The following is a 25,891-nucleotide window of genomic DNA, read 5'->3' on the forward strand; positions in this document are numbered from 1 at the left end:
TGTGCTCAGTAGAACAAACTGGCACCTGCTCCTCCAAGTCCTCCTTTTCTACCCTCCAGTGCCACGGACTCCCTCAGCACGCATCCCTTCCCTCCAGCTGTCCTTAATACATCTCATGATCACCAACACCTGATCAACTCCTCAGGCAGCAAATTACCCCTGCAGAGATCCCTGTGAGCCCTCACACCTTGAATCAATTTACCTCAGTAAATAATTCTGCTGAGCTCTCACACCTTGAATCAATTTACCTCAGTAAATAATTCTGCTGAGAATCAACAAGTAGTAGTAGACCCTAGCTCTCATATTTCCTCCTAGAAAATTGTGACATGAAAGGGATTTTTTCATATTTATGTGATTTTCTGTGGTCAGCACTGCTCCACAGGCACTAAGATATTTGCCTTTCCAGTCCTCAGCCTGAGCAAACCAGCAGCCATCAATGGCTGGGGAGAGGGGACCTCTGAGCAGGGCCACACAGGCTCTTCAGTTGTCCTTTCCACAGCCCCAGCCAGCAGCTGGGGAGAAGAAAAACCTATAACCTGGAGGAAAAAGAGGTGTCTATCCCATCCCCAAACACTGTAAGAAAGCAACCCCTCAGCCCAGAGTTACCAGACAGCATCAGCAAGAGTTTCCTTGCTTTGTACTTTATCTATAGCAAAAACTGCATTTGAAGGAAAGACTTTTCATTGCAGAATTTAGTGCAATTTCTCCCTCTTTTTGCATAGCTGTGGTGAAGGAAGCACAAGAGAAAGCTCTTGATTTATGGCCAGTGTGGATCTATGAAGGGGCCAATGATGGGCTGCACAGAAACTGATTTGTCTGGGAGCCCCAGAAGAGTTTGCCAAACACTGGGAGATCAGCAGTTCTCACTCACCCCAGAGACAAGAATGTGCCTTCAGCACTGATAAATGCTCAGAGACTGTCAGCTGCTGGCTTCTTGCTGTGTTTTCACAGAACTGCTCAGATTATCTCCATAGGGAGGCCAAGAGGGACAGAAGCTCAAGCTGCGTGAATTCTGAGATTCCAGCATTCTGCAGGAACTGAGCAAACCACAGGTTGCGAAATTCAGTGAGACCTCTCCCAAAAACAGTTATAAAGGGCAGTGCAAACTCTGTACTCACATAATAAATTTTCTGAAGCTATTCAGAGGTATTCTTTACCACAAATCTAATTCTCATTGTTTCATAATTACATTCCTATGTTTCTAGTGTTTCTATAACCTATCAATATATCAGTGTTTACCTGAAGACTGTGAGCACACATGCTGTTGTGTACCTCCACTTCCAAAAGAGTATCACAGTTCCAAGTACACCACAAGCATATTAGCTCTTCAGAAGCATTAAATTATTAAATGTTTCCTGTTAGGATTCTTTTCCACAGTTCCAGCTCCTCCCATAACATCTGAGGCGCCAAGGGCACAATTAGCCATCTACTACCAGGAAATTAAGAGCAAAAAATTTTAGTGCCCTTTTTGTGTGAAACTGGTACTGAAATTCTAGTGTGAGTCAATTCACACTAGATATCGAGACAGAGACATAGAAAAATAAATCCAGGAATTTAAATTAAGCTAAGCAAAAGGTGAAAGGGCAGGCATAATGGGACAGCCTTGTAATAGCTTTCCAGGGCAATACTCTTCCCACTATGTTTGATACACCACGCTAAGAAAAGTCTAGTGACACTAGAGTGGCAAGTTAGTTTTTACTGAAAACATGACTGGTACAGGGTGACCCCCACATTCCTCCTCACCTCTGGCTTTTTCATCCCCTTTGCATTTCACACCACATGCTCCCCCAACAGACTGGATGTGTTTGGCTGGATGTGCCTCTGACTACAGTGGTCTCTGTGAAACCCCAGCCTTGTTCAAAAAGCAGAGCACATTGCTACCAGGCATTAGAAGACATCCTTCCTCCCTTCCTCCCTCCCTCTCTTCCTCCCTTCCTCCCTTCCTCCATCCATCCATCCATCCATCCATCCATCCATCCATCCATCCATCCATCCATCCATCCATCCATCCATCCATCCCTGCACCCCCTGTTGTGTCCCTGTGTTCTCAAATCCCCTGTGGGCCCTGCACCACCTGAGCCTCCTCCCCAAATCAGCAGGACCCCTCTCCTGCAGCAGTGCCCACAGTAGCCTGAATGAAACCTCCTGAATCTCGGGACAAACCAGGATTGGCTCTGGAGGTCACCCTGCAGCTGCTGGGACACATCCACAGTGCTCACTCTGTGATTGAAAGCAGAAACAAGAATATTGTAATGCTGCTCCACCACTTGTCTTTAGCTGTTCATTGAGGTGGAATATTGTGGATAAAGACTGACATTAGTAAGACAAGTGACTGGAACTATAATTAATAGAATAACCTTGCTCTGTCCTAGAGGAGTCTGATGACAGCATTTCCTGACAATTGTTCTTTTTTTCTCCTGAAAAAATTTACCTTAAGTTTTATGTGCCAACACGGGAAAACTACAGGTGAAGCACATATTGCAACAATTCTTTTTTATTCTCTCTGCAGGGCAAAATTATGGTCCAGTTTACACAAAGTAAAAATCCATCTCTTGATAGAGAGAATTTTTATGTTCATTTATGTATTTTATTTACTGTTATTTATCCCCGGAGAGCCTGAAGCCTCATAGTTAAAAGCAGATGAAAATTACTTTGTTAGCTTTTTCCTTACAAGCACATAAATCTCATTACATATAGCAAATATTTGTCTCTAGAGAAAACAGATTTAAACCACCCCTGAGATTATAAAAGCTCCACTAATGCAAGAAGCTACACAGAGCCAAAATGACATCTAAGCTAAATGACATCCACCCCAGTCCCCTGTGAAGTGGCCAATTCTTCTGATGCCCTCCAGGTTTGGGCAGTGCCCTGGTGTCACAGTGACAGCCCCAGGGCCATAGACCCTGACCCTCCTGATCCCTTCTAGCCCAGCATGTCAGGGCTACACAGGGTTTCTAGGGAGAAACCTGCTGGCAGCCACCTCCAAGTCACCTCCAGCCAGAGCCAGGCAGCAGCTGGTGAGGCAGGAGGGTGACCAGGAGAACCCCATAATGGGGACAACAAAAGCAGGGAGCAGGGAATGAGCAGACATCTAGGATATGTGGCTTTTCAAGAAAGCCTGAACATCACAGAGCACAAAAATGATCTTTAAATGTGTTGAAGTAGTTACAAAGGGGTTGTATCCTGGGAGGTCAGAACAAGGAATAATGAACTGATATTGCAGCAGAAATCCAGAGGGCAGGGAAAACTGAAGGTAAAGAGTTCTTGGGCTAGATTTCCAGAAGGGTCTGGAGTCCAGTTTTGAAAGGCTTTGATACCAAATTGGGCTACTGTCTGTTATTCAGAGAAACCTGATTCATGAAAAACCCATCTGATCCAACCCTATTCCAGTCTCTTATTCCTATAGCTTTTTTATTTTTTGTCTCCTTTATTCAAGACATCTTGATTCCACTCACTAATCCTTTCCCTAACTTTTTGTGGAGGTAATCCACCCTATTTTCCCCTTAATTTTTGGTTGCAAATCTTACTGAAACAGTCAAAATAAAAAAAACTACATAAAAGGCATTTGAAGTCAGCAAGATCAAAACAAATGTGAAATGTTTATGCCTGAATATTTTCTGAAGTTTATATCATTTAAAAGGGAAAAATAAATCTCACAGGGATATGCAATGTAGGGCATTTTCTGAGGATTGTTTCCCACAAAACTTGACTGCAGATACTGTTGAAATTAAGAATTAGCTCTATCCTTTCCAGAGATATGTTATTATTTTGTGCTTTTGTTGTACCCCTCTACCAGAGACAGCACCTGACAGCCTGCAGACACTGCTAATCTCTATGGCAAGAAAATTACATCACTGACTCTAGAAAGTCTTTTTGCTGATAGGCAACTTAGATAAATACCATCTCAGATGTATAGTGTCACATTTTTATCTTTCCTAGCTTCATGGACAAATTCTCAGCTTTCAGGGAATGTTTTTGACAGAATACAGATCAAACTGGGGAGAAGTGGAAATTCAGATTTCTGCCATGATGGTTTTTGCTCTCACTGGCTACTGAGGGAGCTCTGGGAGGTTTCACTGACACCATAACTGTATGCAAGAGAAGGCTGGTGCTAAATTGTGGAGGCAGACTTGCAGAACTGCTTTTCGTCAAAGGTTTGTGGAGTTCACTAAGGGCAGAAGGATGGAAATGTGGCAGTTTAGATTAATTTGTTTGGTTTTTATCCCTTCATTGTTTGGAGTTCTACAAGGAAGCACTGCAGAGACTAAGCATCATCAATGAAAAACTATTTTAAATATCTGGGGTAGTCTAAGCTTTGTGCTTCTGCTGGTTTGAGGCTCTGCTCTTCATAACAGCTGCCAACATCTTCTCCAGCTTCCTGTTTAAGTAAAATCATTTTGTCAGCACTTGCCTGTCAATGAATCTCTGATAACACCAGCAAGTAATTCAGTACTTCAGGACCATTTTTTGATCAGAATCCATGAAACTGTAACTTTTTGTTATTTTGGCATACTCCAAGCCACACGTTTTTTACTTTTCATTCAGAACTCCTAGTCTGTGTCTCCTAAAGTATTTTCTTCTTACTACAATCCCTCATGAAACCACAGGGATAAATTCTGCTTGCAGGCAAATGTCCATGAAAGCCAACCCGACCACATAAACTTGCACTGAAGGACAGATTTTGGCACTGTGAGAAGTCAGTCAGGACAGCTGGAATAATACAGCAGCTAAAACAGACATTTTATTTACCACACAGGCAAATTGTTCCCATTTGATTTACAAATTAAATCAATTTCCAGGCCGGGATAGGATTTTCTAACAAGAAGGGATGTATGTTCCCAACACATGTGGTCTCCTCTCTCTGCTTTAGTCCTCAGTGTGTGCATACGTGACTGGCAGCAGTGGAGAGCAAAGTTGTGAGTATGAAATAATGACTCCTTTATCTAAGGATTTACAACTGCTACATTCTCATATCAGTATTCTCTGCCAACCCAGGGCGCTTGGCTGACATCCAAGTACCTGGGATATCCAAGTACACAGAACAAGAGGCAAAGGCAGAAACTGATGCTCAGGCTGTTCCACCTGAATAGGAAAAATAACTTTTTTACTGTGCAGGTGACAGGTTGTCCAGAAAGGGTGTGGAGTCTCCCTTCCTGAAGATATTCAAGAACCATCTGACACAATCCTGTGCTTGTGCTCTGGAATGACCCTGCTTGGACACAGGGGTGGCCCTGTGTGGTCCTTTCCATCCTGATCCATTCTGTGATTCTGTCATAACTGGTGGTCTCCAGAATCTCACTTCTGAATGCAGTGGGTTGTCCAACACTGCATCTATCATGACCTGTTCTCAACCATTTTTGCTTAGTTTTAGTATTTCCTGTGCCTTTAGTTAATGCAAAAAACCACCTGACTGCAACCAAGAAAAAAATATGTCTAAAGAAAAAAAAAGGTAGTTTTGAAGTTCACTGCCTACTCTTTTAATTCAATTCAGTGCTGTGCATGTGGTAATAAATTAATCAGCTTTCAGTCATTTGCATGTTGACATTAAAAAACACTGTTTAAGGGTTCATTGGATCTGGAACCCGGTTTTTGAATTAAACAAGATAATTTCGTTAACAGAATCTTCAAAATCTTAAACTTTAGATGTTAAAAAAAAGTGAGAGGTGTTATTATGCTTTAGCAATAACATCTCTCAGTAAAGTTAAAAAACAAAACCAAGATTGATATTTTGATGCTACACGTAGGCTGGGAAAAAAGGAGTGAAGTGAAATAATGTTAGATCAAAAGGGAACTGAGAATATTTAGCCCATTTCAACCATAGTAAAATGGACCCTCAAGTGCTGTTTTACTGTAGATGATACTTTATTGAACTGTAAAACCAAAATACTGATAAAGAACATAAATCTTCCTAAGAGAACAGACAAACAGCAGGATAACACTGCCTCTATTTCAAACGCTGTGACAGAAAACGAGTAAGAGAGGAGGAGGAGGAAGGGTAGAGATGTGCACTGAGCCTTGTGTGCTCTGAGGAAGGCACCACTTCAGCACCCTGCAGGCACCTGCAAGAGCAGGAGAGCCTCAGCACGGAGCGAGCCAGACTCTGCAGCAGCTTAGGTGCCAGTCAGGAAACAGCAGCCCAGGCTGGGGTCTGTGTAGGTGACACACCTGCACTGAGCCTGGGACAGAGGCTCAGCCCAGCCCAGCCCAGCTCAGCCATGGGGTTATCCTGGCCAGCCAGGCTCAGGGCTCCAGGAGCTGCTGCCACCCACAGCAGAACTGCTCAGAGGCTCAGCCCAGCAGGGCAGCCATAGCCTGGCTGAATGGGACTGCCCCTCTGATGCTCCAAAATCAGCCCTGTGATCTCACGAACCAAAGGTTCACCTGGCAGAACTTCAGCTGCTGACCATGCTGTAGCAGATTTGATTTGCACTTTCCCCATAGCTATGATGCTAAGCAATGAAGAGGTGAGAAAGGTCATTTTAATCAGGTTTTTGAAAATTTCTTTGTAACTAAAAATGAAATTCCAGCATCTTTTGTCAGTCTAGGACACGAAATAAAATGACGTGGACACTGGAATCTCCAAGGTAAAAAAGGGACCTATATTTTTCTGATTCCAACATTTATAGATTTCCAACAGTGACAGTGGATTGGAGGGTGACAGTGCCACCTCTCCAATGACACTGGACAAACCAACAGTCCATCAAATTTCTCCTCCTCCATAAAAGAATGCAAAACAGTGAGTTATTTACATAAAGTGTGTGAGAAAGTTCATTACAAGAATGTAAACATCAGAAGGCTTAGAAAAGCTTAAAAAATCAGGGTGACAATCTTTGAGGATTAAATATTATGAATGTGTTTGAATCAAACAGGACATTTAATGCCTGCAAATTGCAAATGATAAGCAAATACAGCTTCCATGAAGTATGGTTTGCCTATCTTTTACTGGAACAGAGATTTCTACCTCCCACAAGACTGAAATGTTTAAGTTACGAAGAACTTTGTATTTTGGCAATATCTGTATAACAGATATTTCTTTCATCAGTTATGTTTACTGCATTAGTAAACAAGAGTTACTCCTTAAGGGAAATTCAACTCCAGGATTTTTCTTTCAAAAGCTGTCATGAGAATCAAAGAGACTGACTGTACTTGCTATTTAATTTTTTATTACTTATTTGCATCACAAGAATCTGACTATGAAATTTAATCTACAAGGAAGAAAAAACTTTGTGTGAGACTGTCCCAATGATTTCCTGCTGGGAAATCAGTGTTCCAGCTTTGTACAAGCAGTGTCTGCAGGAGTCAGCATTTCACTGGGGTTTTTTTCATAAGCAAGAAGTTTAACAGTCAATATTAGTGATAAGAACATCTACTGATCATCTTGACATTACCAAGAGATGCTAGTGGAAAAAAATACCACGTGGTATTTCACACATGGACATTAGATGCTTAAAAAGATGAAATAAATTAAGTTCAAAGCATAATCTCCTTTTTTTTCCTAAACAGTTGAAATTGTTGTTTGGAAAGCAAGGATCATTCAAATTTATTATTTGGATAATAGGTTTTAGCTAGATAGACCACTTGTAAAGAAAGACGTCCAGAACATCTTGCTCACCGAGTTTCCACAAAGCCTTCACTTCCCTAATTTCAAAATTCTTCTTTGAACCACCTAAAGCAAGCAGCCCCAGACTGTTTCTTGGTGGCTGCAGAAAGCCCAGTGCTCTACAGTCTGAGTTCTGGGTGATTCACACTTCAGAACAGGAAACCTTAAATAGGTGACTAAAAGAGAGAGTCTTGCTCCTGACCTCTCAGCACAGGGAAAGACAGAAACACTTTAACAAGTGAAGCGTTTCCTGGGACATCCAACAGGCACAGCTATGTGCTTTTCCAGAGAGGAACACATCTTGTTCAAGTACCCACATGAGCATCACATTTAAGGCTGTCACATCAGGCCCAGTGACATTCCTCCCTGCCAAAAGAGGAATAAGTGACTTTTCCAAATACCTGGGAGCACAGAGGTGCCTCTGCAAAGCCACTTTCCTCAGGAATTCAGTCACTGCCTCTATTTCAAAACCCAGAAATGCTCAAAGCATAAGATTCCTTCAAAGGCATTTTTCAAAGAAGCAGCATGCTCCTGTAGAGAGTCAAGGCATGGTCCTTTTTATCTCTTCCTCATGAAGATCTTAAATTCCAGATACAAAGATAGAGATAAAACATGTCCAAATCATCATGGTGACAAAGCCAGAGCTTCTTGGGGGGGGAAGGGAGAATGTCAACCTGTGCAGCAGCATCTCAACAATCACTGAAACCTCATTTCCCACAGATGATCATAAAAAGTTTCTTCCAATAAGGAAAGACTTGGACTGTGATGGTGATATTTCTCTCAAAGAAGGAAGTTGGAACCTCATATGTGTTGAGCAAAGCCTGAGACCTCCAAACACTTCTTGCATTTAGATGCAAAATCTCAGTTCCAATGAAATCATGGTCTAAATAATTCATCAAAACCTGAAAAGTAACATCATGTTGAATGTTAAAAGGCTGATGTATCTGGGAATAAATGTGGGTAATTTTATTCCACTTATCACAGGGCAATAGAGGGCTCAGAGACTTTGCAGAAATGACAAGCCAGCCAGTCTATCTGATCCTTGGCCAAGTGCTCTGCAGTGCCCACAGCCTGGCTCTGGCTGAGAGCACTGCAGCAGCCCAGAGAGAGAGGAGCCAGTACTGTTGTTTGCTAGGGACTCCTGCTACCAAAAAAACAGTGCTGAAATGAATTTGTGTAGCGATAATGTCTCTTGCTCTCATCACCTCAGAAAGAGTCAGCCTCCATGGAACAAGCTGAACACAATTTTGTCTCACAAAACTGCCAATAACTTTGGATGATACCCTATTGTCACAGCAGTTAAGTGTCAGACTGATAAAACTGCTGTGTTAAATGCTCAATTACTCTTTTAAGTGAAGGAACTTATCTTCCCTGCCAGTTGTGCATTATGAAAATGAACACAAATAAGTCTGATAATCACCAAACACTGACCTTTTTAAAAGGTCAATTTTGTAGCAGCAGAGCATAAGTAAATACACTACTGGGGGGAAGGAGAGGTGTTAAACAGGGGAAAAGAGCAATTAGGCTGTTCTCATGATGAAAATGGGGTTACAAAAAAAAAAAAAAAGCAGCTCTTCTGTGATATAATCACATATAAATATTAGATATAGGTGAAACCCAACTAGCATGTCTTGTTCTAGATTGTTCACTACTATGGCCCTGCCTCCAATGTCACATATTCAATAACTTTCAGATTTCTGGAATGGAAAAATCAGCTTAAGTAATTCACAGAGTGCAGTTAATCAGAGTCAGTTTCAATGGCCTTGTGATCACTTCAAGTTGCAGTGTTTGATTTTGCAATCTGGTCCTGAGTCACACTGCTGTCTCCTAGAAGCATTCGTCCAAGTCTCATTAACTCTGGAAGGAGATAGCAGCTTTTATCTGATCAGATTATTTTTTTCTAGGTACCTTTGCTTCCCATGTTAGTATTTTTCCCCCTTTTCAGCACTGTCCTAAAACCCAAATCAAAATAGGTAATATAGGATAGATGCAGCACACACTTTTCAAAGTGGAATAAAACATTGATGCATCCTCTTACAGTATTCAGACTTCTGAAATCTGTTTCTCACAAAGTTCAAACAGTGTTATATTGTAACTCTTATACATGGAACAGGTTAAAAAAATCCTCCAGAATGGGTTTCAAATGCATCTACTTCTATAAATTCCTTGGTTTGGTACTTGTGTAGTAGCTGCCTCTCTCCTAAAAACATGATTGATTCTGTGATTCCTCTTGAGATCAGTACTAACTTCCACATTGGCATCTGCATGCAGAAGTGTCTGATTAACACCAAGCAGTTAAACTTAATGAGGTATTTAAATATAAATTTATAGCTTCTCTTTCCCTTCACCAATCCTTTTCTCTTGGAACACAAACCTTGGTAGCACAAATCTACAAGCAAGGAAAAACTAGTTTGTACAGCAACTGTAATTCTCTTTTCTTCAGAAAATAAAACCGTATTCTATTTGCAGCTGCTTTTAAGGCTCCTGTCAGGCACTCTGAAGTAACTCCCTCATGCCAGCGGCTGCACGGGATCAGAGGGGTGAGCTCCAGGCCAAGCCGGCCCCGCTGCCCGTCCGTGCGCGGGGTCCCGGCGCCACCTCGCGGGCACCGAGCCCGCGGCCGCCGCTGCCTAAAGCGCTTCAGGGCTTCCTCTCCCGCAGCACCAATCAGGTGTCAGCCGTGTTCAAATACCTGCATTATCTACGGAAAGCTGTCCCATCACTGAGCGATCACCCCAAAATATTCTGCTCCCTCTTTCACACTTCAACTCAAGAAAGTCACCCCCTCTCTGATCAAATGGTGCCGCTGCTCCTCCTTGTTTTCTTTAGCCAAAGATAAAGGATTGACCTCTATGAATATTGCCCTCACATTTTCTTTCCAGAAGCCTTCACTTTGTCTGTAACTGGAACAGCATAGGGATGAAAAAACTACTTCACCAAAAAGGAGTTGAAGTTAAGGCAAGCAATTTTTTCAGTATTTTAGAAGAATTTAAGGCTATACAAGTATCAATGTGCACTCATATGTTTCCCCTCAAAGTCAAGGTAGATAGGCTGCCTTAAAAAAAGCAATTTACACCATTCCATATAGGTACAGCTCTTACTGCATTAGAAGTTATGAACACTTCCAAAGATGCTGTTTCAAGTAAACAAAAAAGTTTCACACACAAGCTTTTTTGAACTTCATCATTTTAATGGAGTCAGAACAATTCTATACAACTATATACAGATTTTGAAGCATGACTAAATATCTATTGCTTCCTACACAGGACAAGCTGGAATAATACAATGGGAACAGGCCCTAGCTAAGAAATATAAACACACTTTTGCAAGGTTATTTTGCTATTCTTGATCGCAGCCGTCGCTTGATGATTAGATGATCACTTTCCTTCTCTTTCTGTTCTACAAGGATCTGAAAAAGATGGATTAAAGGATTGTTATTCAGCATTCTTCAGAGACAAATGATATTCACCTTTTAGACTTGTGTGCCCAACAGAAGAGTTTTTCCCAGAATTTGTTTCCAGAGTTTTGCCTGAGTCACTCGGGTGAAATTTACCCATTGACTGAGAGGGCAGTCAGTCAGTAAAACCGGCTGGCCAGGGAAGTGGTGTAAACAACATTCCTGAAGTGTTCAAAAATTGCGTGGATGTAGACCTTGGGAATATGGTTTTGTGGAGTTAACACAGTTATGCTGGGTTAATATTCATTTTCTGATACAAGAAGTGTCCAAAAATCTAAAATTTTAAGCTTAAATTTCTCTAGCTTTCTCTGACTTCCCCAGGATTCAGTCTTGCACTTTTTTTTTTTACTTCCAAGCTCCTTAACTCATTTTGCTCAGCACTTCTGACATTTTCTTCTTCCTCCTATGGACAGCATTGTGGGCTCTGCTGCATCCATTCATACAATTTACAGAAAAATCAGTATGGGCAAATGCTTACACCACAGCATAGGGAAGAAAGGAAGGAACAGAATGAAGAGATGTACTTCCAGCAGAGCAGAAGAATGCTCAGCACTACAGTTACTGTATAAACCATAAAGTTGGATTTCTGAAACAACACATCAAACTCTGGCCTTCAAGACTCAGACTGGTTTAGAGCCACAAAATTAAAACACATCCAGAAGGCTATTTAGATTGTACTTTGAAAAGCATGGATGTATCCACATGCTATGCCCAAATATCACCTGGGCCTAAATGGAATTGAAAAATACCTTTGGTGCTCACCTGTGAAGTTATTTGTACATGCAGACCTTTATTGTGTTTCAATCATGTCATTCCAAATCTGTGGATGCCTTCCTAGTCCCTATTTCTATTCTCCCTCTATGCTACTTATTTATATATAAAAAAATATATATACACACAAATATAATAATACATCTATATCTTTTATTACACACTTAGATGAACTGCAACTACTGGAAAAACAATTTAAGACTTCACTGCTGTAGCAAAGAAAAAGTAATCCTGTACACACTACAAGCTATCAGATGTGAAGGTATCTCTATCACTGCTGTATCACCTACACAGTCAGTCAGCAGTCAAAGACAGGTGAGAAAACAGAAAAAAATTAGTAAAAGAGCAGACAGAAAAGACTAAAAGGAATGGTTAGGTACAAAAAATATCTAGGTTGGTATTTTCCAACGTCTTCTGCAACTTGATTAGACCTTCAGATTTGTCTTTTTCTCCTAATAGTTAGTTTTTTACAGAAAAACACTACAGTGAGGAAAATAGGAATCTTAATCACTTACTGAAGAACTAGGGATATCCAGAGGGCAAGAAATGTCAGTTGTATACAGCTTTCTCTTAGCTCGTTTTGGCTTGAGCTCATTTTCTTTGACATTTTCTTGTTCAGCAGACTTGGGAGAGCTTATTGTCTCAATAAGCTTCTTTGCTAGAAGACAAATTTTATCATAAATACATGTTATGGTTTTGTGAGCCTCAAAATTAATGAATAAAGTAGGCTTTATTAAAACAGTTGAAAAATTAAACCAATGTAGACCAAAGTTCAAGTATAAAAATTCAGAACTGGTATTTGACTACCAGTTTTCTGTAGCTGGAAGCAATTTTCTGTAGCTTCAGGTGCAAAAGCTTAAAGGACACATTTAAATAGCACATTAAAAATCAATTAGGATTCAGATCTCACTTAAAGACTACCAAATTGAACAACAGGCTTAACTTTTGTGCTGACACAAGCACAGTTGTACAGTCAATTTCTTCTATACCTTTTTATAGTTTAATCAAACAAGTACTAGCTCTATAAAAAGAGGAGTATATGTACTAGAAAAAAAAAGAAAAATAAGAAATATGCAGTACTGTTATAAGTTGGAGAATTATGTGGTCCTCACAACCAAGACAATATTTTCTTCTCTGCCATTCTACAGCAGCCAGAGAATAGGAAATAAGCCTTATTAATACTGTACAAACCTTTAGAATGAATAATAGTAGGAGAGCTTTGGAAAAAATCACCAATTTTCTGTAGTGTCCCATCTTTTTTCTTAGATGACCTTTTATTTAGAGTGGATTCTTGCCTTCTTAAGGAGTATTCTTTTCTAAGAGATTGTGCAGTAGACATCTGTACAGAAATACGGGATCATTGTTTAAGCTGAAAATTGCCTTAATCCTCAAGTTTCATTTCATTTTACTTCAATGTCATTTTCAAGCTGACACATTGAGCTTTGCTACTGACACCTTTGTACAATTTAGTAATGATATCACTATAGCAAGTAAATGTAGACAACCTCATTTTACACCCAGAAGAAAGAAAATCACCAAAGTTTCACAGAATACACTTAAGAGCATGAGTCATACAGTAAACACAGGAGTTTTCTTTTTTCAAAGGCAGATTAAAACTTGTATTTTACTTGACAGCTAATTATAATTCTATTGTATTAATTAGAAATAAAAGAATCTGATAGGGCAAATAAATGTCTCACCTTCTGAACCTACCCAGGTTACTACTATGGCCTAAAAGAATCTTTTTATAGCTGCCATATATGTGGAAAAACTTTAGTTTTACTTCAAAGGCATTGCCTATAACATCACACTCAAACATGCCCAAACTGTTCTTTTTAACTATTCACTATACAACATCCTTCCCCTTTGAATCACTGCACACTGCAGCTGGGACACTACACATTCTTGGCAAATACAGACCCTTTGGCTTATAGAGCTTTGTAGAAAGACACCATAAATGTTGAAGAATCCTGCTGAAATACATGGATAAGAATAAGAAACTTTGGCAAAAGAATATTTGCTCTTTACAAGCCTATCTTTACAAAAAAGGCTAAACTGACTTCAAAAATGGAACAAAATCATACCATTTTTTTGTTGCTCGTAGAAGGTGAGTCAGCCATAGCAGGTTTTGCATTTCTCTTGTTCTCACTCTTCACAAAATCCTAAAGAAAATTAGAAGAAATTATAATTGATACCAATGACCACCTAAACCAAATAAACTATTTACAGAACTGATGTGTAATCCCACAGATCAGAGCTGGAGACAGCAAGAAATGGCACTATCCAGGAGAGAGAAATGCAAAAAGGTAAACAGAAAATGCAAATCAGGCACAAGGAGACAGAGTCTGGATCAGCTGAAGTCTGTGACCTTATTCAACACAGGCCAGAGATCCAGCACTTGGGAGACACGGGGTTTAAAAAACACCCTGTGTATATCCCTGGGATCTCAGCAGAAAATAAGAAGTTAGTTAGAGTTTTAATAAATGATCACAGTAAGCTGCACAACAGATTTTGTCAGTTGGTTGAGTTCACACCTCATTCATCTCTACACTCTTCCTTTTCCTTCTTGGCTTGAGCATTTTCACCGTAACTGGTGAGGAGCTGCCCTGGTGCTTCACTTCCATCTTATGGGGTTGCAGAGGTGTGAACTGGATTTCCATCTCTGGTTCTGGGAACCGACTCGATTTTCCATCCTCTGTGGACACTTCAGTAGAATCAAGGACAATTTCAGAATGGTCCTGCAGGCATGTGGAAAATGGATGAACATAAGATTTTAACTAATTATGAGTTAAATACTATATAGTACATATCACCCCCACCTCCCAGTGGATTGCAAAGTAGGTGTTCTATTTTCCAGTTGTTAGCTTTCACAACACTTACAACAAAAGTGAAGAAACCAACTACAGCAGAGTTGAAGCCTTATTATCTAAAACCTTTTTTGTTAAATTTTGAACTTTTTTGTATCTATGATCACAGAATTTTCCTCAGCCTGATACTTTGTTTCCAAGCATTTTTTCCTCAAGGGCAGAAGCCCTTAGTGATTGTCTCCATCTCAACTCCGCTGCTCCTCAGGAACTAGGCAGTAATAAAATAGCAGCTTTTGTGAGAAAAGTATAATATTTCTGTAGCTGATCTTTAAGGAGCTTTCTTTCCCTTCTAGAGAATTCCAGCTGTTCCTTCTTACATTGGTTCACCCTGAAGGTGAAACCTTCCTCTTAAAAAAGAAAGTGATAAAAGCTCATGGAAAGCCAGAAGGTAGTTCTGAGAGGGAATCCCACCCAGAATCCCAGCAGCACTGCATTCCCAGGTATTTTCAGAACTATATACAGAAATATACACTAAAAAACCCCAGAATTATTAACATATCATTAATACATAAACAAACATACCTCTTTGTTTACAGACTGATCAATTTTATCTTGTCCTTCTTCAGGTAAAGGTACTTCTGCCAAAGACTGAGGATTTTCATGGTTAATCTGCTGTTTCATTTCCTTTATAAAGTCATCTTTCTCTGCCAGCTGTTTTTTCAGATCTTCTATGCCAGTTTCCTTATCCTAATAAACATAGTAAAAATTGCCACAAATTTCAGGACTGTCAAGAGAAAGTAATATATCACGAGCATCTAATGATTACTTGGTCATGACAGTTTTATAACTGCAGGCTAAACCAGTCAGGTATCCAACACACAGCCAATAATTTAATGCCTTTATGTAAAGTGAAGAAAAGCCTTGTAAGAGTCTAAGGAAACATAACAAAACTTTCAATTTTACTATGCTTTTTTAGAATTCTAAGTTCACCCCCCATTTGCTCATGAAGCTCTTGGTGCTGTGAAAAAGACAACAAATGGGAGAATTTCAGATATCCAGTCCAAATTCACAGGAGTGTTTACTTGAACTACTAAATACTTTCAAACTCCAATTTCCATTACAAATTCAGTTGCAAACAAACGTAAAGCTTTTCTTTTTAAATTAGCAGCAAATGATTTCAATATGATAGTGTTTAAGAACAAAAAATAGAGCCAAACGCAAAGAGCAACAATAATATTTTGCAGAATCAATGGGTAACAAAAAACTCTCAAAAATTCACGCAGCAAAAAGAGAAAACTGACCTTTTCTGAAGCCATTAGTGCCGCCTGTTTCAGCCTTTCTATTTCTTTATCTTTTTCTATGGTGCTAGAAGCCAAAGTCTTGAGCTGTACTTCCAAAGCTTCTACTAGTTCGTCTCTTTCCTCACGCCACTTTTGAAGATTGCTGTCCTTCTCTACAAGCTGTGCAGCAAGTCTTTCCTAAACATTAAAAAAGGTAGGTTAGAATAGAACACCACTTCTACACAGTATCTGAACTCTTCTGCTGGTTTTGCTTTGCACAGTTACTACTATTTTACAGCTTTAGTAAATAGAAGATCTGCATAGTCTCTTAAAAAGCTCACACAGAACTAGTTTCAGTACAAATATGGAAAAGTAAGCCATGTTTTAACTAGAAAATCTGTATTTATACTCCTTGTGAAGAGGATTTTCTTTTTGAGAACCACAGCTCCTGTTTGCTCACTTGAAGATTTTATAAATTACAACTATCAGACAAGAAAAGTGACAGATAAAGTAAAATTACTTGTAAACTCCTAACATCCTCCTGTACTGATGGCAGGTCCACAAAGGCATTGCTAACTACTTCTGGATGCAAATGTAGTTTTAGATTGCAGAAGTTCATATAATAATTTCATCTGATTAAAAAATTGCAACCTTGCTGCAGTCCAGTGATCAAGGTGCCTTAGTCACTAACTATCAGTCTCACCAGCATTAGCACATACTACCACAGCATACTGACTAAGTGTTTTCTAAAGTAAGCTTTCTAAGCTTTTAAGGAGCCATTCATTTAAGTGTGGGTTATTTACTGGTGTTTTACACATAGTATGAATTTTGAAGACTTAGTAACATGATGGAATGGGAAGGAACAGGCATGTTAATTTCCATTATGTGTTAAGATTTTTCATTTTATGAGCCTCCTAGTCTTCCTTTTTCATATTTAGAACATCTCATCCAGATTTTGTCATGTGAGAAAGTAAGGGAACATGCAAAGGCCAGCTACTCTCAAGTGCCCCCACTGTTCAACACTTGCCAAGTCATTTACTCTGCACAGAAGACAATACAGGACACTGCTGAGACAAAGTCACTTACAATTTCTGCTTGTTGCTTCACATGATGCTCTCTATCCTCCACAAACTTTCTCATTTCCCTGTTGCGATGGTTCTCAGCCTCTTTTACTTGATTTATGAGTCCCATTTTTTCCTCAAGCCACTTCTTCCGATCAGTTTGATACTTCGCCTCATTTTCCTAATTTGATGAAACCAGAAATAAAACCATAAGTGGAGAGAAAAAAAAAAAAAAAAGACTTAAAATTCAGAATTCCATTGAATGGATTAATTTCAAAAACATAACAGATACAGTAGCACAGTTTTACTCTAGCATACTCCCAGGTACAAGTAGTATACTCAGTGTATAATACTTGTTCTTCTGTATTGCAAAAAATTATCAATTTTCAGCATTCCTTATTCAGACTGACACACCTTCATGGAATAGAATGTTTTTCCTCAAAGCATTTTGGGTCAATCACAGACACATATGTCAAAAGTAATGGTAAACAGACACTTCTACCTTACAAATCCCCAAGCTTTTATGCTGCCTGAAAGGACATGCTAGAAAACTCATTTCTGCTTCAAGACTGGAAGGGAAACAATGCAGGACAGTTTGAATGGTAGGCACAGACAGCATGTACCTAAGAATGTCACTTCAATCCACAGCAACTTCGTCTCCTTTTCTATCACAATCAAACCTCTTGTCAGACATTTTACCACATAAGACAGGAAGCACCTGAAAAGTTGCTTAGAAAATAAGTCTCCTTTCTAATCCAAGGAGAGTTAGAGGAAAGGCCTCAGCCTTACAGGAAGGGCTTACAGGCCATGCAGCCAGCACAAGATCTTGAGAGAGTTTGATTTAGCAACTGACAGGAGAGATCCCTGGAACTGATATCAGGGGTTGGATTAAGACAGCTGTAAGAGGAAAGCAGCTACAGAAGCCCTGTGCACAGCAGCAGCATAACACAGGGCAGGGTGCACTCTGTTATGGGGCATCAATGATGCTGTATGGAAAATATGCTTCCAAGGAGGTTTCCTTTACCAGTGTAATCACTTGCCATATCATGCCCCAGCCTCTTGAAGACAGTGACACCAAAAAAACTTAGACTCCTTAAATGGGTGTTATGGCCTTAGATTTAAGTATGAATTATATCATTATGTTTTACCTTCAGTTCTTTTTGGAGCTTTATGAATTCCTCATCTTCATCTATGGTTTTCTCCTCATTTTTGCTCATCTTTTGCTGCCAGTCACTATTGCACTGGTTATTCAGCTCTCTATATTTCTGCTTCCAGGCTTCCAGTTCTAGGAAGAATACAAAATGAGTTAACATAATCTATTATTTTAAACATATATTTGAACATGTTTCCACCCTTTTACTAAAGTTGCTTGGATTTATCAGCTATGATCACAGACAACAGAAGCCCTTTAGGAAACTACTGTTTGTTATGAAAAAGTAACACCTAAATAGCAATTGCTAAGTAAAACCAGAAATGTAAAGCAGCTATCACAATACACATTCAAAACAATTTTCCTTCCCTGTTCCCTTCCATGGAGAGATTACCCAAAACCAATCTGTTGGTCTCTTCTAATTTGGCTTCAAGCACTTTATCTTGTTCAGTCTGAGTCTGTTCTTGTTCTTCTAATGTCATCCGCATATCTTCAATTATTTTTTCCTTTGCACACAGATCTGAAAATATGAAAATTAATTTACAGATCAGCCTCCTCCTAGTTCCCACCATTCTCCCAAACTGGCTCAGTTACAAGTCATTTCTCCTGAGATCAAAAGCTCTATTACAAGGAAATAGAACATCTATACAGAACTTTCCAGATCCCAAATTCTTAAGTGATTCCATTCTCACTAGTTTAACTTAGGTGTGTGTTTTGGTGTTAAAACACCAAAACATGGCTTGTATGGCTATGAGAAACTAACTACTGTTCAACCCCTAAATGTTTATCAAATCTGCAGAAACTTTGTGCTACCATACACAATAGTGCGCCAGTTCATGCTTTTGCTAAAATGGACAACTAGAATAAAACCAAATAAATCCCAGTATTGACTAAATGAACACTAAGATTTTCTCTGCTTATGTTTCTTAACCTGAGACTGTTTATTTCCTTACAAATATATCTAGTAACAATTCAAAGAAAATTATTTTCTGACTCTGAGATTTTAACATCCAAGTTGGAGTGCTTCTGCTCTAAAATACAAACACATGAGACTTTTCAAATTTGTTATTGACATGATCACTCATTATGTTGTCATTGCACATAGAACTAAAATTGTTCCAATTTTTTGTGTGTTTCTGACCTTTATGTGTTTTCTCATACTGTCTGGAGATTTCTTCCAGCTTTTCTTTGTCCAACTGCTCCTGAATATCACATTGAAAGCAAATTATAGAAATTAGAACACGCTGAAAGAAACAAATACATATGCTAAAAATGAATAGCTTTTCATTTTAAATTTAATAAATAATAAATAAGGCATTTAAGACAAATAGTCCAAATGAATAAGTTCTTCATATAGTATAAAGTCGCACTCCAGCTGTTTAAAAATAAAGAGACATTAGTACTAACATATCTAAGTGTCACTAATCAGACACTCTGCAGGTATTAAGTATTTCTTTACTAGACCAATTGTCAAATTGTTTTAAATAAGTTCTGCATGAGAATTTCTTTAATAATTTTTCATTCACCTGTTAAAACTTATTTCAGCTAGCTACTCCTATTTTTACCCCAGCTTTTGCAAGCTTTCTCCACTTGCTTTGAAAACTTCTCATTAGTAGATGAGTTAAAAATAAATTAAGAGCAAGTAAAATTTTATTCTAAAAATACCTTTTTAAGTTGCAAGATTGTGCGCTGTTTGAACTCTAATTCGTCACTAAACTGCTTTTTAATTTTCTCAAGTTCATCAACTTGTTTCCTCAGGGATTTCTCCTGAGTTTGCATTGCACACACCTGCAACAAGAGAGAAAGCAAAACTTACATTTATTTATAAGCCCTTTACAAACTCTCTAAGTTATCTAGATAATTAACTACTTAAATTGAATTTTTGCAAGCATCTTCATTAAATTTCAGGGGCTGGTAGTGGCACAAGGGAAGATACTTGAAATGTATCACTCAAAAATAGCCTTTTTATGAATCGCTTTTAACATCCATAGATTGAGGTTTGTGAAAACAGGTTTTAATAACAGAAGCCCAAACTTGCAGAAGAAATATTTTGCCTATGGTTACTAACCTCTTTTTGTACTTGCTGAATTTGTTTCTTGGCATCAGAAAACTTCTCTTTCAAATCTGTGTATTCTTCCTCTTTCCTCTGCAAATCTTTTTTCAAACTTTGTACAAGGGCAGAGCTTTCAGAAAGGTCTTTACGCAGCCTTGGGTTAGAAATTAAGAGACATAAATAACATTACATGTTAGCTCAGGCTCTTTGCTCTTTGCTGGTTTTATTAGCAAATAGAATCTCAGCTCTATTAGATCAATAACCAGCTTTAGAATTTTACATTTGCATTTCAATGTCTTACTGTATGAGCCTGAAGTAACAAACTGCTCAGATTCACTTCTGAACACTCAATTTTTAAAAATATTATCTTTTTAAGCACAGTAGAGCAATCACTTTTATCATTAGTGATCTTATAAATTAGAAAAGTCCTAGGTTAAAAGCAAGTAAGTTTAAAGTTGATAACTACATCCCAGTGCTTGTAAGTACAAAGATGAATAAAAAGTGGAAAGAAACCCAATAACACTGCAATAAATCCTGCCACTACAAGTTCTGCAAAGTAAATAATAAGTATGATGGGTTTATTTTTAAGTGATCACATTTATTTCAAGGAGTTTTCAGTAGGACATTTTGGACTTTTAAACTGACTAAAGGAAGGTTTTTATTCAAGTTACAGGATAATATTGCACTGGGTAATTTTTTCAGAAAGGGTCTGCAACAAAATTATTAGAAATCCCCAAATAATTAATTTTATTGTACACTCCTATTTTCCTGCACAATAGTTCCACATAATTTAGATATATGCTTTTGAAAGAATATATAAACAGGTGAGGAGAACATAGACTGCAGACTATGCAAATGTAAAATTCAAGCAGTGTATAGAAATTTCACAAAGAAGCAGTTTGGTTAACAAGTTTATAAACATGCAAATGTGGTATGTCAAAGTGATGTTCATATAAGGGAGTTTTAACTTTATTCCTAACCCTGTAAGAATAAAATTATCTCATTATTTACTTACAGTTCTATAGACTGCATTTGCTGACACTCATTTTTCTCCTTTTCCTGAAGAACATGTTTCATGGTCTCCAGACTGCTCTTCAACTGCCCAACTTCATCCTTCCAATTTGCTTCTCGATCACCGAGTTCCTTCAGTTTTTTGTCTACACTGGCACATTTCTCTTGCAGAGCTACTGTATTACTTTCTAGATTTAAAATAGTAGATTCTTTTTCTTTTAGTTCTTCTTCTAACTCTTTCATCCTGTCATCTTTAGTCCTAGAAGCCTCCAATAGGGATTTAAGATCTCTTATTTCTCCCTCATAGCTGGCAACTTCCTCCTGAAACTGTGAAATTACTCTCTGATTTTCTGCAGCCTGTTTTTCAAAATCCTGGGTTTTCTTCTGGATTTGCTCTTGTAACTGATTCAGAAGATCTTTTTCCTTTACAGATTGATGCTCTTGATTTGTAATTTCATTTAATTTTATTTTTAGTTGATTATTGTAATTGTCACTATCATGAAGTCTCTTCTCTAAGTCTGCAACTTGCTGACGTAGTTGTTGGATCTGATGACTTTTTTGTGAGGAAGCCTTAACCATAATTTTGCATTGTTCCCAAATACTTTCAATGCTGCAGTGAAAGGAGCTCTCATGTCTCAGATCTGCTGTAGAAGCAGTTTGGAACTGCATGGATGGAGGACTCATTTGAACTGTCTCTGATTCATCTTTTTTTGGGTCTAAGGAATCCTTCACATTAACTAAATCAATATCCAGAACACAAGATTCTGAGTGACATTTATACAATTCATCTACCTGGGACTGCATTGCTTTAATTTGTGACACTTTGTCAATTATATTTTGTTTAGCATCTGCTACTTCATTATTTAGCTGAATAATCTTTTCTTCTTGTTCCTTATTTATAGCTTTCTGTTTGTCCAATTCAGAAACAGTCTCCTGATATTCAGCTTGACATTGTTGAAGTTCTCCACTTAAGCCAGAAGCCTTTTCTTCAGAAGCAGAGAGTTTCAGGTGCAAGTTTGCTATCTGCTGATTTAACTCTTCTTTTTCAGTTTTTTCTCTTTGGCACTGTTCTTCAAGCACAGCTATCTGACCTTCCAAGGTTTCAATTCTTTGCTTTAGTGCTAATATCTCCACGTAGGTCTCAGAATTATTAGTTCTCTTTTGATCAAGACAGTAGTTTTCCCAACTCTCTCTCTTATCTCCTAAAAACAAAACCAAAACAACATTAAGAACAAATAAATCCCTATACAGCTCAGGTAATTAAAATACACAAGTCACTAGCAACACCAAACTGTAATTGCTGCGTGGAAAATTAGCACCACCCAAAAGCCACACTTTCATAGCATTTTAGAGTCTTCAAGTTGTTAGAACTTTCTGAGACATTTTATATGCACTAAATGCCTCTTGGCCTTCTAGGCATAATTTGCAGAAAGAGGTGTTCAGAAGACTTAAAAAAAAGTTTGCTGCAATTCTATTCCAGCCTTCTATTCTGCCCCACTAGCAGAAAAATCTAGCTAATTTCACTAGTATTTGCAACACCTATAAGCTAGGTAACATTCACAGAGATAACCAGTTTCTACCTCCACTGATTCAACAATCCCTTTAAATACAGCCAGCAATTAGCCATCCTCCATTTAGGGGACCTTTCTGAGAAGTTTCATGCATGCTCTATATCATCTTACTTTTAAAAAAAGCTAAAATACCAGCACAATTTTTTGGGGGGTTTTTCTTTTTTTTTTTGCTTTGTGTCTGGAACCTTCCTCTCTTCTGTATTCAACACATTTCTAAACTACATAAAATGATGTATTAATGCCCACACCCATTATGTTACAGGTAAAGTTCTCCAAGAAAGATTTACAACATGTCATTCCAACACAAAATTTCCATGTTTTATTAACTTAAGACTCTTTTCCTGAATGAATGAGCTATTTTAACTAAAATAACACATATTTCATCACCTTCAAAACCAACTCCAGCTGTATTTCACAAAATTGTTTTACAATCCAATTGTGTTTCTGTAGTTACATGCATGCTATATTTCACTATTAAAGTAAGCCTGACTATCTCTAAAGATTAGATTATCCCAACTATGTACTGCAGGGAGATACTATGGACTCTTGTGAGCCCTGTACCTATAGTAAGGTAGAGTTAGGCAGTCTCACACTGGACCACTAAGCACAGGGGTACTGCATGGGAACATCCTCTGAACAGAGCCAACAAGTTGTACAGTCAATTTGAGTCACTAACAAATGGCCATTCTGAAGCATTAGCAACAGTGTTGTGGTTTCTGAAAGTCAACAGGACTTATCTCCTGCCTGTCCATAGTTTTTCTATTGTAAGATACATCAAGTGCTTCTGCTAGCTCAACCACAACAGCAGCCTTACTGTAGCATATAAGGTCATACCTTAAAATCCTACAAGATTAAAAATTTTGTATTTGGAAATGGTTTTTTTGCTGAAAGCCCAGTTGTGTAGTCCTAAGAAAACTTATCAGACAAAATATAACACATTTCTCTCCCTGGACAGTTTTGCAAGCTCACTAAAAGCAAGAGGTACTCGGGTATCTTAACACAGGGTTTGTCAAAGTCCCTAGTCTTGGTTTCAAATGACACTTGAAGTTGTACAAAAGCAGAAATGCCCTGCTGGATGTCACAGCCTCAGCTGACCCAGCCTAATACTTTCACCTCCTTTTGCTACTACTGGCAGGCCCAGCCACTTTCTACAGGCCTTTCTGGACACTGAAGAATTGAGACAATACAATCCTGCTGAAGTCTTTCAATATCCACACATGCATCTGTTGGCTGTTAGCTTATCTACCTGTGTCTGCCATCTGAGCATTTGAATACCTATGCCTCTCCCATCTTCTAGGGCAGCAAACATCAGAAGTCCAACATTCTCTTCATGAAGTGCTTTGTTAATGGAATCATAGTGAATTTCAGTTCAAAGGGACGCTCAAGGATCATCTAGAGCAGGGTTGCTCTCCAGCCTCTCACTCCCTAATCTGTATTTAGAGCCAGGGTTTCCTGCCCCAGGTGCAGAGTCTGTTAATTTCAAGGGGTTGGTAATTTGTCTAGATCTCTCTACAGGGATTCCCACCCTTTGAGGGAGTCAACAGCTATCATCTTAGAGTTTTGTGTCCCACAAAGTTACTTATGAAGATGTTGAAGAGAACTGGGCCCATTATGGAGCTCTGGAGAACCCCTCAGCAGGGCCTGGATGCCAGCCTAACATTACCCCATTTACTAGAACTCTTTGCACCATAAGCTTAAAACTGATCTACCCCAGTGAATGCTGCCTTATTCTTTAACTGCACAATGTAATGAATGATAGTTTAATATTCAGTTTATTCACTGTATCCTCATTTTTCTGTGATCATGTGAATCTGATAATTCTCCTTTAACAGAAAGGAAAAGGCCTCTTGCCTTCCTTTTGCATATGCTTTCCATAGTTCTATGAGAAATTAAAGCTAAGCTGGGTCCTGAAGTCAAGTTAGAGGCAGAGAGCTCTTACAGATACCATTTTGCACAAGTCCCACATAGCTCAGTCTTGCTTATTAATATTTTATTCACCTGATAAGCTCACAGATAAAGCAAGAACAGCAAAAAGACTGAAAGTGCAAGCACGAGAGCTGTACAGAATACACCATTTGTGGACTTCAGCTTTCCACTTGAATAGGAGCAAAACTAATTTTTCTCCTTTGCCAGCACCATCACCTTGAGCAGAGCTGGTGTGTTCACAGCACACACAGAGAACAAAATGTCAAGGCTCACAGCACATACTGCATGACTGAACTATCACTAAGTCATTGACACCTTTGATGGTTGCTTAGGAAATTTTCAAACACTTGAGCAGGAGATGTTACTTTCTCAGAAGTCCAGCAACAGAAAATTTAGTACTGCAACTGTTAAGCAATTGCCCAAGAACTACAGCCGGTTATGCAGGTACATGCACAGATAAGAAAAACAACAGAAAGGAAAGTCTAAAAGCTAAAATTTTATTTCAATCATTTGGGAGTAAATGATATAGGGCCAGCCCTCTGCAAAAGGGATTACATTTAGAGAACAGTTACTTCCTTTTACAGTGTAACAGAGCAGATCTCCTCCTCAAAGCATAATGTTTACACTTCCCAGCTTTTTTCTTCTGTTCTGGAATAGTAACCAAGCTTTTTTTGAAGACCCCCTGTTGAGTGATGGAAGAAATTGTACCTTTCTTTGTAGGTGGTTCTTCTTCTGCAGTAGGCTTATTTTCCAAGCAACGTTTTCTTCCCACTTCCAACACAGCTTGCTCACAATCCTTCAAGTGGCTGCTTTCAATCACTTGGTTAGAGTTCTTTTCTGCTAATTTTCTCTTACTGGTAGTCAAAGTGTTCTCCTGTGTTAAAATATGATCAATTGCTTAAAAGTTGTACAAATTGAACACTTAAAAGGCTTAGTAGCTTTTCCTATACAAATATTTTTACAGAACCTTTATGGGTAAGGTGCATAGGGGTTATCAGAGGAAAAGTCACTGACAGATCAGTTAGTTAGACCAAGAGCTCCTGCAGCTTCAGATACTAAGAAACACAATACTTTGCATTGCACAGGAATCAGAGCAAGAGACTAGACAACTACAAAATGCACAACTTTCATTAAAAGGACTTAATTTACCATCCAAAAACTATTTCCAGTGTCAAAAGAGTTGATGAAATTTCCAATTTGTTAG

At 38.6% G+C, this 25,891-nt stretch overlaps 1 protein-coding gene across 2 annotated transcripts in view; it reads right to left on the reverse strand.

The window, feature by feature from the left end:
• Nucleotides 1-10,775: 10,775 nt before the first annotated feature.
• Nucleotides 10,776-25,891, reverse strand: part of KIF20B (kinesin family member 20B) — a 30,028-nt gene continuing 14,912 nt past the window's right edge. For both annotated transcript variants that reach the window (XM_064716753.1, XM_064716754.1), the window contains 15 exons: nt 25,396-25,561; nt 21,195-22,392; nt 20,195-20,333; nt 19,792-19,914; nt 19,268-19,328; nt 18,521-18,646; nt 18,125-18,261; nt 17,002-17,157; nt 15,937-16,113; nt 15,218-15,382; nt 14,363-14,566; nt 13,913-13,990; nt 13,020-13,167; nt 12,344-12,486; nt 10,776-11,009 (listed from right to left, as the gene is read on the reverse strand). In XM_064716753.1, coding sequence (XP_064572823.1) covers nt 10,932-11,009; nt 12,344-12,486; nt 13,020-13,167; nt 13,913-13,990; nt 14,363-14,566; nt 15,218-15,382; nt 15,937-16,113; nt 17,002-17,157; nt 18,125-18,261; nt 18,521-18,646; nt 19,268-19,328; nt 19,792-19,914; nt 20,195-20,333; nt 21,195-22,392; nt 25,396-25,561 — 3,099 coding nt within the window. In that variant the 3' untranslated portion in view covers nt 10,776-10,931. The remainder of the gene's footprint in view (nt 11,010-12,343; nt 12,487-13,019; nt 13,168-13,912; nt 13,991-14,362; nt 14,567-15,217; nt 15,383-15,936; nt 16,114-17,001; nt 17,158-18,124; nt 18,262-18,520; nt 18,647-19,267; nt 19,329-19,791; nt 19,915-20,194; nt 20,334-21,194; nt 22,393-25,395; nt 25,562-25,891) is intronic.

Source organism: Zonotrichia leucophrys, chromosome 6 (genome assembly GCF_028769735.1).
Source record: "Zonotrichia leucophrys gambelii isolate GWCS_2022_RI chromosome 6, RI_Zleu_2.0, whole genome shotgun sequence".
NCBI classification, from domain to species: domain Eukaryota; kingdom Metazoa; phylum Chordata; class Aves; order Passeriformes; family Passerellidae; genus Zonotrichia; species Zonotrichia leucophrys.